The 12,897-nt window shown below is 43.6% G+C and overlaps 1 protein-coding gene across 1 annotated transcript in view; it reads left to right on the forward strand.

Annotated features, from left to right (window-relative positions):
• LOC138452989 (ribonuclease inhibitor-like) overlaps positions 1-12,897 on the forward strand; it is a 295,852-nt gene that overhangs the window by 64,958 nt on the left and 217,997 nt on the right. The window contains exons 2-3 of the mRNA XM_069605375.1: positions 712-882; positions 4,839-5,009. Coding sequence (XP_069461476.1) covers positions 713-882; positions 4,839-5,009 — 341 coding nt within the window. The 5' untranslated portion in view covers position 712. The remainder of the gene's footprint in view (positions 1-711; positions 883-4,838; positions 5,010-12,897) is intronic.

The raw sequence follows: 12,897 nt of genomic DNA on the forward strand, positions 1-12,897 counted from the left end.
GGTGGACGTTTGGCGACTGTGGCAGAGAAGGTGATACGTTTTTGAAAACACAGGAGCCATTGGTAAGAGCAAAGGGAGCTGGGTGTCAAGGAGAAACTGTAGTGAGAGACCAATGGAGGGGGAGTGGTAGGAGCCTGAGATGAGAACATGGCAGCCAATTAGAATGCAGGCTCTTCCTGACGCATGATGGCATTATCCAGATTGGTCGCAGAAAATTCCAAGGTTGCTGATTAGTATGAATGTGCATGTTTTCCCAGGAATGGTGCTGGAAGAAGGGACCAGAGGTAGTGTTCTGAATGGAGTGACAGGAGTATTCATCCAATTGGGCTGTGCCTGATTCTGTCATATAAGGGTCACGTAAAACCTGATTATATAAATACTCAAGGGGAAGGAAAACGCAACCCCAACGATCTCTATCCTTCCAAGAATCCACACTGCTATTTACATAGGGGTATCTAGGCCAAGTTTGCTTTGACAACTTTTAGCCAAAACTACAAATGTCCTGCAAAAAGCATCAGTTGGCCCTATTCTATGACATACTTGACGGTGGAGCTCCCAGCCACCTCTGCTGCTGCCCACGTTCTGCTTTGAAAAATGTTAGGGTAAGTAGAGCTGGTGCTGTCCCTACAACTGCAGTCAATAACACCAAGGTACCTTACATGGGTATAGTACTTCCTATGGTAACGTTGGCTTCCCTTTACCTTTTTGCAGGATGGATGACTGCGCCCTCAAGAAGGCATGCGGTGCTGGGCTCTCCTCACTTCTCTCCATGAACCCGTTCCTCTCAGAGCTGGACCTGAGTGGGAATCATCTGGGCGGTCCTGGAATTGAACAGCTCTGTGAAGGACTGAAACATCCAGGCTGCAGGCTTCAGAAACTCGAGTATGTGCATTTCTGCTGTCATGTATTATCATGCATTGGTGCCTGTTGGCCATTGTCTGACTGGGGTATTTGCACTGCATCCTCCTCTGAATGAATTTATACTAAATGCATTAGGTCTTCATGACCAGTGTGTCGGCTCTTAAACCCTAATATGAGTGTCCCGGCCATCCTCCTCTGTAACGCTAGTGTGTAGCCTCCCTACTGGCTCGTACAGTGCTCCATTGTTCTCCAGCTAAATTCAAACCTTATAAATTCCATGAATAAAATAAGTTTGGAGAATTTCCGGGTCTTTTGGGCCTCATTGACAATCATTACTCTTGTGATGAAGCAAGCTTTATTCTACTCTCCGTGTTATATCTCTGTTCATATTCCCAAAGTGTGTTTTCTATTAGGTTTGAACTCCACACCGCCATTGTGTTCTGATTCACCATCCTAAAGTGCTAACACTCCCCTGAATTTTAGAATCATGTAGCGTGACACCCCTATATCATTATCCTCAGGCAATGTAATCATGATGTGGGATTTGATCAGTGTAAAGATAATTTGTTACATATGTTTATAGGGTAGGCTATATTTGCTTCCTTCTCTGAACTCACCTAATTTTGCAGTATTGTACTTGTATAACATACACGTCTTTTTTTTCTGTCTGGTAATCATTTCACTGTTATTCAGTCCATAGAGTAATAATGATCAACGTACTAAATAGGTAGGGTTTCATTCTGAAACTGTGGTATGTTCACTTAGTTGTAAAGGTTCATCCGACTGTTAATCATTGTTTTAAGTGAAGGTGTCTAGTTTCTCTAATTCTAGTATAGATTCTAGTTCATTCAGCTTCAGCTTTCTCACTGAGCTCACAGGACACTTTTCAAACAATATTTGAAGTACACATGTATAATTTGACTAATTCTTTTCACAGATTTTGGTTCTTACACCTTCGGTTTTGTCAATAGAGCCGACAGGCCATACATCAATTTTTCTGTTCGCTGATGTATTTTTGGATGTGGCATTCATGAAGAAATCTGCAAACTGAAGCATGTTGTTATATAATATTTGCTCTTTCGAAGGAATGCTCTGTGAAAGGAAGTGTGGCAAATGGAGAAAGGAATGAGATGTAGGGTGAGGTATGGTGCATTTAGTGGAGTATGGTCTGTGGCAGGAAGTGTGGTATGAGGTAGGAGATTTGGGTTATGTGAGGAGGTATGGTCTCTTGGACGAAGGATGGCCTGGGTAGGAAGTCTGGTTTACGGTAGAAAACACAGGGCTTCGGAGAAGGCCTGGTGTTTTGGGAATGGTGTGTGATAGAAAGCAATATTTGCGGAATGGAAGTACTGGTTGTGCAAGGGGGCATAGTCTAGTGGGTGGAATATGGCAGGTGGTTCTGGTAAGAGGTACGGCTTAGAAAGTATTCCCTAATAGCATCACTGTGTTAAAGTTAAATCTAGAAAGTGTGCCCTAATAACGTCACTGTGTTAAAGTTGAAATTAAAAAGTGTGCCCTAATAACGTCACGGTGTTAAAGTTGAACTTAGAAAGCGTGCCTAATAGCGTCACTGTGTTAATGTTGAATATAGAAGGTATGCCCTAATAGCGTCACTGTGTTAATGTTGAATCTACAAAGTGTGCCCTATTAGCATCATCGGGTTAAAGTTGAACTTAGAAAGTGTGCCCTAATAGCGTCACTGTGTTAATGTTGAATGTAGAAGGTATGCCCTAATAGCGTCACTGTGTTAATGTTGAATCTATAAAGTGTGCCCCATTAGCACCACTGGGTTAAAGTTGAACTTAGAAAGTGCGCCCTAATAGCGTCGCTGTGTTAAAGTTGAACTTAGAAATGTGCCCTAATAGCATCACTGTGTTAGAGTTGAATCTAGAAGGTATTCCCAACATCATTGAGTGTGCCCAATAGTGTCACTGTGTTAATGTTGAATCTAGAAAGTGTGCCCCATTAACACCACTGGATTAAAGTTGAACTTAGAAAGTGCGCCCTAAAAGCGTCGCTGTGTTAAAGTTGAACTTAGAAATGTGCCCTAATAGCATCACTGTGTTAGAGTTGAATTAAGATGGTATTCCCAACATCATTGAATGTGCCCTAATAGCGTCACTGTGTTAGAGTTGAATTTAGAAGGTATTCCCAACATCATTGAGTGTGCCTGGTCGCATACACTTTACTGATTACCAGAATATCACACTACTACGCTTACACTCTCCTATACACCACCATTCAACTAGAACACAGCAGTACTATGACACATTTGGTAAAGCTGTTCTCATACTAACATGACCCATCAAACCACACATCATCCTAATAAAACACAGCTAGCTAGCACATACCGGCTAGCTTAGGCGTCTCCTCAGGCCTAACACAGCAGGAACTCAGTCTGGATGTCCACCCTCCAGACTGAACACATTCAACTGATCTCCTCAGCACCACACCTACTGCTAAGAAGCAGCTATCATGCAACAACCACACCAGCTGTACACATACCTGGTGCCCCCACGCACTTTACGACTCTCTCTCTCAATCGACTTGAACTGCGTTTCCCGAGGGCGTTCAACCTACCAGCGCCTTGAGATCATACCAATGACACATAAGGTGCTATACAAATGCAAAAAAACATAACATAACATATCAGGAGGCATGGCCAAATGGGTTGCATATGGTGTGTGGTTTATGATAGGATGTATGAGTTGTGTAAGAAGGCATGCTGTGTTGGGTGGAGTATAGTGCGTGGTTCGTGCTTGGAGGAATGTAATCTGCACAAAGGCATGTTCTATTGGGGACAGTATGGTGTGTGGTTTATGGTATGAGGCATAGTCTAGGTTATGTGAGGCGGCATGGACTATTGCATAGAGTATTATGTGTGGCAAGAAGTGTGGTTTATGGGATGGAATTACTGGTTTTGCAGGGAGGCATAGTCTATTGGGTGTAGTATGATATGGTATACGGTATGGCTTACATGAAGAGGCATGGCCAAATGGGTGACGTATGGTGTTTGGTAGGAATTGTGGTTTAGGATAGGAGGTACAAGTTGTGTAAGGAGGAATGCTCTGTTGGGTGCAGTATGGTGTGTGGTTTATGGTAGGAGGCACAGGTTAGGTTATATGGTGGTTTATGACAGGACGTATGAGTTTTGGAAGGAGGCATGGCCTGTTGGATGAGGTGTGGTCAGAAATGTGGCCTATGGGAGCAAGTGGGATCAGTGGGCCTGGCATGGATTACAGAAGGAACTATTTATATGGACAGATTATTTTTTTAGAGCTGCTGATTATCTCTGTGTATGGAGGTGTGTCACTTTGAGGAGGAATGGTCAATTGTAAAGAGTGTGACCATGGGAGGAGTTGTGATCTATGAAACAATTGCTGGTCTACAAGTAGAGCTGTAATTCAGGTTTTGTGGCAGAGTCTTTGGTAAGGGCTGAAGTTGGCTGGAGGAGCTGTGGGCTGCGATGGTATAACCTACAGCTGACACATTTTCTAATGGAAGTGGTATCCTTTACTGATGGAGACATCACCTATAACGGGAAGTGTGGTCTAAGTAAAAAAGAACGGGTACAATTTGTGTATAGAGGTGTCATATTTTGTATGAGGTCTAGCTGCGGAGATGGCTGTGTACCTGTTGGAGGAGGCGTGATCTGTGGGAAATGTTTTCTTTGGTATGGAGCCTGATAAATGGATGGAGTTATTTGCTACCATAGGGAGAGGGTCTGATTTGATGAGTGGTCCTTGAATAAAGGTGCAGTCTTTGACATATAGTGAGGTCTACTGTTAGACTGTAGCTCTGCGCGTGCCCGCACACACACACACACACGCATGCTCACACAGTGTGTCTTTTGTTGTTTTTCCCACATTATTCTTCAGGCTGGATGGCCTCCTCCTCATTTGATCCTGTTATGCAGACCCTATCTCTTTCCTCTTTAAATGATATCTTCCGCTCCCCCTCTTTCTCTCCTTCTGCAGGATGGATGGCTGCCATCTCACAGCTTCCTGCTGTGAGCCTCTCTCCGCTGTCCTACAAATGAACCCATCCCTTTCAGACTTGGACCTAAGAGTAAATAACCTCGGGGATTCTGGATTGCGACATTTGTGCGCAGGACTGAAGCACCCAGCTAGCAGGATACAAAAACTCAAGTAAGGCAAACGCAAGTGTGACATAATAAATGTCTGGATTTTGTATGGGTCTTTGGCATGGCATCTGAAAATGTGGTGTCCACACTTTTGTACCAATCCACTCAATCAATAAACTATCTACAAATATAAAATCTTTGAAGAAATATCAAACAATTTCTAAAACCACTATTCATGAAATCATTTATTAAGGATGCACCAGAGTTCTGCAGTAGCCCACTGCATGTATGGACGAATTGTAAATATAAGCACAGAATTAGATAAACAGAAATACATTGGTTTAAGGCTGATCTTGAAATTCTTCGACTTTATCACACAATAGAGGCTCAGTTCGTCTGGTAAGGTAAATCAACCGAGCACCCTCCATTTCTGTGTTATACAAAGTAGAATATTGCACACACTCTTGCACTAAGCTGTGCACAGGTTAGTTTTCCAAAGAATGTGCCTTTAGTGGCTTTAAGACCAAATGTCCTTGGATGCAGGTCTACAGTAGGGTACCTCAATTCTTTAGATTTCCCTGCATAGTTTACCGTGGTGAACCAGAAGTAGGACTTGGACTCTGGGACATCATATTGAAGGATTTGTATTATCTTCACTTACAATTATGACCTCCTGGCAGCTTCAAAGAAAATAAACTAAAAGAATGAAAATGAACTCGAAAAGATTTCTACTCTAAAAGTCAAAGGTTTTACAGAAAAAATATTCTTTGAATGAATCAAAACAAAGTCCCAAGTCCAAATCCTATACTAGCCTGCCATGATTATAGTAAAACTAACACACACAAATCTAAAGGCTTTAATAACTAAAAGAAGCTTGACTGCTGCCTCTGTTCCAGGTGTTCTCCCGTCAATATAAAGTTCTTTAGGTGCCACTGTAATGGCTAAATGTTTACGTGTAGCTCCAAATAAAATCTTACTTGCGGTATTCCATTCTCTGTTTTTCCTGACACCACTGGGTGCCGTTTGCTCTTGTTTACCCCACTCGAGTGTTTCTATTCCCCTTCAGGGCCTCACATACTCTTTCACTCACCTCAGGGTATTTCTCTCTCGTTTCTCTCTTTCATCCTTGTTACAGGGTATCTTCACTCTCTTCCCCTTTTCTGGGGTCTCTTGATTCTTGTCCCCTTCTCTTTGGGTATCTTCACACTGAGCAAGGGGTTGAGTCTCTCATGTGACTCTTTCAAACTGGGCTCACCCCTTCTCGCTTCTTCCCCTCTCCTCCTCTTGAGGTCACTTGACTCTCATTCCCCTCTCTCAGGGTATCCTCACTCTCAAGCCCTCTCTTGTAAATTATACTTGCTTAGGTTAGTAAAGGGGAGGAGTCTTTCACATGACTCCTTCAAACTGAGCTCACCCCTTCTTGCCTCTCCACTTGGAACAAAGGGGATAAGTGTCTTACGTGACTCCTTCACAATGGGCTCACCCCTTCTCGCCCCTTGCCCTCCAGGAGGAGTCAGACTGCCCACAGTTCCTTCTTCACTGGGGTACTTTAGGTTTTCCAGCCCCTTCCACAGGCTAGCATGTGCTGCCTTTATTCCAGCTCCTCTGGCCTACTGGATCAGAGGAGGGCCCTCTTCTCCCCCTCTAGGTTCAGCTGGGCTCTCTCAGGTGTCCCTCTTCGGCGTAGCAGGGTAGCTACCAGGCACAAAGCCGCCTCCCTTCACCTGCTTCAGGCTTCTTCTCCTTAATCAGCAAGACAGGGAACCAGTCCCCAGCTGCGTTAACTTGCAACTAAACCGCCCCTCCTTTTATTCAGTCCTTTCTCCCCTTAGCCGACTATTGATTGGCTGAACTGTCTGGCTTCACCGTTGGTAAATGTAGTGCTTACATCCTATTATCCTCCTAGGTTAGGTCATCCCCTATTGGTTAGTTCGAATAACAGTTGGATCAATTAGGAGTTCCATTTAACTCTCCTATATAAGAGCTCTGCTCCTGTTTATCTGGTTTGATAATCCTAAATAGATGATAGGTAAGGCTCTCTGTGTCCCTCTTGCTTCCTGAAAAGTTTTATTTTAGTTCCTCATGCTTTTGTGGTGTTGTAGATGTTACTTCAAGAATTTAGATTAAATTTACTCGCAGTCCATAATGGGGAATTGAACCAGGGTTTCAGAGATATGTTATCTGTGTGAGTTTATCTGTGTGAGTTGAAGAAAAACCTTGATTCACCACATCGCCCACATGTTTTGAGTTTTCCTTGAGTCCTAAACCCAAAAGAGGATTAGAAATCATATAGGGCACCATTAATATGAGTTGCTTTCATGTAATAATGTCAGCAAGGAATTATAGAGTGTGGTATGTAACCTCCTCTGGAGGCTTAGCCGTATGCAGGTCGGATATCTGTTTTGTTGAAAAGTGATGTAGACAGGCAAATCCACGTTCTTTTGATATTCAAAAGCTGATGTATACTACAAAGGAAACATTACATTTGTTCTGGTCTGGTCTCTATATTTCTTAAATCGGACCCAACAGAGGAAAAACACTGATTTCCCTTTTTTTTAATTTTGTGTTTTTAGTATACAAAATACCTTTACAAAGTTTATTCGTAAACAAAGCAAAATTCATTTAATATATTTCACACAGATGTTGTCATATATGGTGGCGGCTTTTGCCTGCCACGGAATGTGAGGGCTGTAGTGTGCCAATAGCATACCAAAGATAGTGTCACTCGTTTTTCTGAAAAACAAGATATTTTATGTTGTTGCTTGTTTTGGTATTTACAGTTGAATATCTTGGGATCCAAGAGTTCTGGTCTACCTCTGCTGGTCTCCCGCTGCTTTCCACTCCGAGTTCCTCATTCTTGCACTTCAACTGGGACCCAAGAGATATCCAAGTCATCGTCCCTCCCCTCCCCCCAGTTTTCCTCACTTTGTTCTTGGATTTAGACATGTGTGTGGCTTAGCATAGTTTAAAGTCCTTATTCTGATTACTTGTTTTGTTAGGCTCACTTTTCCCAGCAGGTAAGTCAGACAATCTGGCATTCTTTGCATTTATTTAGTCCTTGTAAGATTGGTGCTGGTCCCTCATTGATGATGTTGGTATCTTCGAACAGTATGTGACCTTAGACAATTCCAAGGGCTCCCTTGGTGCTTTCCCGACTGTGGCAGGCTCCGATTACCAGTGGGCCAGCATGCATTCCAGATGGCTGTTTACCAGCTATGGTTGTTCTTAAGACTGTGTCTACCAGCATACACTTCAGTTGACTCTTTACTCTATTTTAAGACTCTTTTGGCTGTGGGTGATTTCTTGGACCACATGTTGTAGCTTGCATTTAAAATGGCTCTTCACTCTTGCAGTATTCTTTAGGCTGTGGGTGGTTCTTAGGACCATGCTTACCAACATGTACTCAGTTGGCACTTTACTCCCTTTCAATATGCTTTTGGCTGTGGTGTGGTGAGCTGGACGGGTCTGCCTAGTTTAACATGGACCATTCATGTATTATTGCAGCATGCAGCTTTCATTTCGTGATATAGTTTTTAACTCTTTGGACACTCTGATCACTCTTTCTGCTTCGCCGTCTGTTCTCCCTCTACCATGCATCTTCAGTCTCTGTTTCTCTCTGCATAATAAGCAATACTTATTATCTGCTTCCCTGAAGCCTTCTTTGAAGGATACATTCCGTCTCTAGAAACACATGTTGTTCCAGCCTGATAGACAAATTAGCCTTAAGCTGTCTGGGTAGCTTATGTCGTTGTGAAGTATGGTCTGGAGGGGGGGTCTTCGAGGGAGCAGTAATTCCCCCCGCCCCCGTATGTAGTGATTTGAATAAAAAGAGAGGCACTGTTCAGTCCATGACAGTAGGATTGGAAAGCGCGTTTTTGCTTGCAAGTGGATCCATCAATGTGTTTTTATGTTTGTCTGGTGTATGTGTCCAATTATTTATTTATTTTACTTTTATTATATAATGCTGCGTAGGCCATGGACCCATAGGCCTGAGGGCGCAACAAACAAAAAGACAAATAGAAACAACAGGAATACATAATAAGCAAAGACAGGTCATCAGAATTCAACAGCCAGGCATTCACGAGAACAGATGCGTATTCAATTTCTTCCTGAATAATTATGTAGACTTTACACACCTCAGGTTCTGAGGAAGACCATTCCAGGCTTTCGGGCAGCAAGGTGAAAAGATCCCCTTAAAGCCTTTGAGGTTCTAGACCTAGGAAGAACCAGCGGATCAGTGTTACTGTACTCCTAAAAGGTTTTTCATTTAAAAGAGCCTGACGATACACTGGCATCAGACCCTGTCGACATTTCTGAGTGATAACCAGAAGACGAAACAAGCATCTTGAGTCCACAGGGATCCAGTGCAGGGCACGTCTAGCCGCCGATACATGGTCACTAACAGACATTCTCAGGACTGCTTGCAATGCTCCATTCTGAGTTACCTGCAGCCTGTTAAGATACGTTTTATTGATGCCATATAAAAGACTACAACAATAATCAAGCTTTGCACCCACGATTGCTCTTGCAATAGACTCTGCATTAGCTTGGGAAATAAACGGTCTAACATGAGTCAAAGCCTAATATAATAAGCCGATGATGACACTAAGCTGCTGACATGTGACTTCATGGTGAGGTTTTGGTCCAGGATGACCTCCAACATCTTGACCTTCTTCAATGTGAATATTTTAGAATCCTCAATATGGAAACTATCATAAGCCGGACTCAGTTTCGGTTGCAAATTAGAGGAACCACGATCAACAGCTCAGTTTTGTCTCTGTAAAAAAGCCAAATTATTTCATATCATCCAGCTCTCTATGAGAGTACAGACTTTGTTCAACTGAGCCTCATCTATCTTGTGTGTACCCACAATGGGGGTGATAGACTGGGTATCATCTGCATAATTCGTAAACACCACTCGTTCATGCTCCAAAAAGGCAAAAAAGGGAGCCGTAAACATTTTGTATAAACAAGCAAGACCCCTGCGGTACGCCACCCTTGACATAGGTGCAACCGCTGCCTCCTCATGGAAGACCCTACTGACCCAGTTGCCAAGGAAGGAAGATACCCATTAGACGGCAGCCAGCGAAAAATTGGCTACGTCCCTCAACCTGGTGGACAAGATGGTATGTTCTCCAGTTCGAAGGCCGCTGACAAGTCCAACATCATCAAGATAGAGGCATTTCCCTCATCCATACGTTCCCATAATCTGGTCTTAAGGTCTAACAATGGGGTTTCTGTTCCAAAACACTGCTGAATCCAGGTTGGTGATTATTTAGAATAGAAAATGTATTGAGAGGGTCAAAAATGTGGACATACGCCACAAAGTCCACAATTTTTAGCAGGAAGGGTGTGTTAGAAATAGGTCTGTAATTAAGCTGAGTATCCAATGAAAGCCCCAGTTTTATAATAATGGGAGTTATCCAAGCCTTTTTAAGTTCCTGGGGCTGTAGGCCCTCCAGGAAGGAGGCATTAACACATTTGCAGGTAGCCTCGAGTAGAATAGGTGAACAAGTCTTGATGATAACCGCCAAACAAGCGTCATCCTGGCCTCGCGAGGCAGGATGTGCTGTCAGGAGTCTGGGGCCAGAGGCCTGGAGGTACTTTCTTAATGCAGTGACTCGGATGACTGATTGGGTTCTAATTAGCTGACATCACAGCCCCTCTGCCATCGCTCAGGTAATCTGCGGCTCATTCAGTCTTTTGTTTACCTGAGCGATCTACAGGAGGAGTTAAATATTGTAATATATATTAGCGGCCTGTCAGGGGCATGCACGGCTCTGCAAGATCAGAGAGAGCCAAGCTTTTGAAAGGGAGGGCTAGTTTTGAACAACGTCTGTATTCAATTATCTATTTTAGTGTAGCTTCTGGTTCAGGTTAACATGTGTTGTGATCAGTATTGTTTTTTTTTCAGATGTCAGGTTACATCTTTTATTTTTTGGGATTTATTGTTCTTATTTACTGGTCTGGTTTTTACTTCAGTGGACATTTGGGGTCCGGTTCTAGATTGATTCTCGTCTGGTGTAGATAATTATTCATAATAGCAAATGTAATGAAATATAGGTTTGGAATATATTCATTCAGCATTACAGTTGCTTTTAAGTGAGAATAGCAACGCCTCTGAGGCATTGTGGAAGTGTGACTTGTGCAGTAAGAATAAGGTTTGTCTGCAATGAAGGAATAGCAAAAAGTGATTGCAGGACGTGAAGCAGCACGATGGAATAGTTGCCATATCATTTGCCCTCCTGAAGCAGGAGGGCAATGTTGCTGAAGTTTGTCCACCACCATATGCATCCCCTTCTTGCCCTGCAGGCCAACCAGCTACACAAGCTTCAAGTCAGTACCAGGCCCCTAACCTTAGCCCTTAAAAGCTCGCCCTTGTCACTCTCTGCGGAGGCTCCCATGGCCCTTCACCTGATATCTTGCCGGGCTAGGGTGTGGCTCCCAGAGCTCCCAAGCCCCTAACTCGGACTCTCCAGTGAATACTCTGACAGAAGTTGACTTTACCTGAAACTAGACTTGTGAACGAATGTGAAATCCTGAAATGGCTGGAGACCTCACACCGTCCCCAGCAACCTCCACGGCTACTCAGTACCAACAGGCTCTGGATCCTCTGCCTCTGATGATGAGAAGGGGCAACCTACTCGTCAGCCCCAGAATATTATAGCCCCTTTAAGACATCTTCCTGTCCCAGGCAACTTTAAGATCACTAATGTCGAGACTCCCAGTACTCTGGCTCCCATGTGCACAAATCTTGTTTTGTACTGTGCCTACTGCCCATCTGATTTTTCTGAACCCACACTCCCTGCACTCCTGCATCTGGCCAGTAAGGCAACAGCTGCCCCATTGGACATTGATGCCATAAAGAATAAAAGGGATGGCATTTAATAGGCAGGTAAAGTGCTTGTGCTCCAGCCTACGGACTAGGAGAACATTGGGGCATTTACTCAAGGGAAAGGATGAAAAGCCTACAGACTTCCTGAACCATGCCCACGAGGCATGTATTGGACATTCTAGTATCACAGACCCTGTAACATCCTCGAAAGAGTTAATTTTCAGGACCTGTGTGGAGTGTCTCATTCCAAAGGATCATATCCTATATCGATCGCCATGTAGCTTCAGTAAACGATGGAGCCCACCGCTATAGCACAATATGCATGGCCTACTATCAGGGGAAGGGCCCATGACAGCATAATAGACCAGGTGGGGATATTGCCTTGATCTACTAGCATCTATTGCCTGCAGAAAGTCCTAACTGCCCCAGTGTCAGCACTTCAGTCATTACCCGACTGGGATGAACACTAAATCAATCACTTTTTAACTCTCAGTCCCACAAATGTACGGTCACTCCATGTTCATGTTAGGATGCAATATGGCGTGGGATATGTACCTCTGTCCGCCAACTATCAGCCAGGGAGAGACAATGAACTCGCTAGCTGGTCTTTGAGGCCACAAGTGGCAGGAACAGCTGTGCCAGGTCTCCAGGTGACTAGAAGGAAGGAAACAGGTGGGTTAGAGGGCAAGGTACGTGTACTGCAGTAACCATAAGCAAATCCCCACCCCTTTGATGACCTACCTAATGGGAGACTGAAGAAGCCTGGGAGCGAGGAGTGTGGACAGTGCTCCTTGTTAGGCAGAATCATATGCAGTACTCTTTGGGCACACCACACACAATTAAGACTACAAGTAACAGTACAAATTCACCTTTGGTACAAGCCTGTACTACATAGTAAAGTGGTAGTGATGGCGGCGCACCCAGACCTATCTCAAGAGTAAAGTGAGCAGTATCAGAAGTTACACAAAGGAAAGCAATTACTATGGTTCAAACAAACACTGACTCAAGGTTTCGGATTCAAAAGAATATACATTTATTTCCACAATCATTTTAAAACAGTTCACTAAGTAAGGCAGCAGAAAATCACAATCTTAATACACTACACAACACCCAATGA

This window comes from Ambystoma mexicanum, chromosome 4p, assembly GCF_040938575.1.
Source record: "Ambystoma mexicanum isolate Mex_15411 chromosome 4p, UKY_AmexF1_1, whole genome shotgun sequence".
Classification (NCBI taxonomy): domain Eukaryota; kingdom Metazoa; phylum Chordata; class Amphibia; order Caudata; family Ambystomatidae; genus Ambystoma; species Ambystoma mexicanum.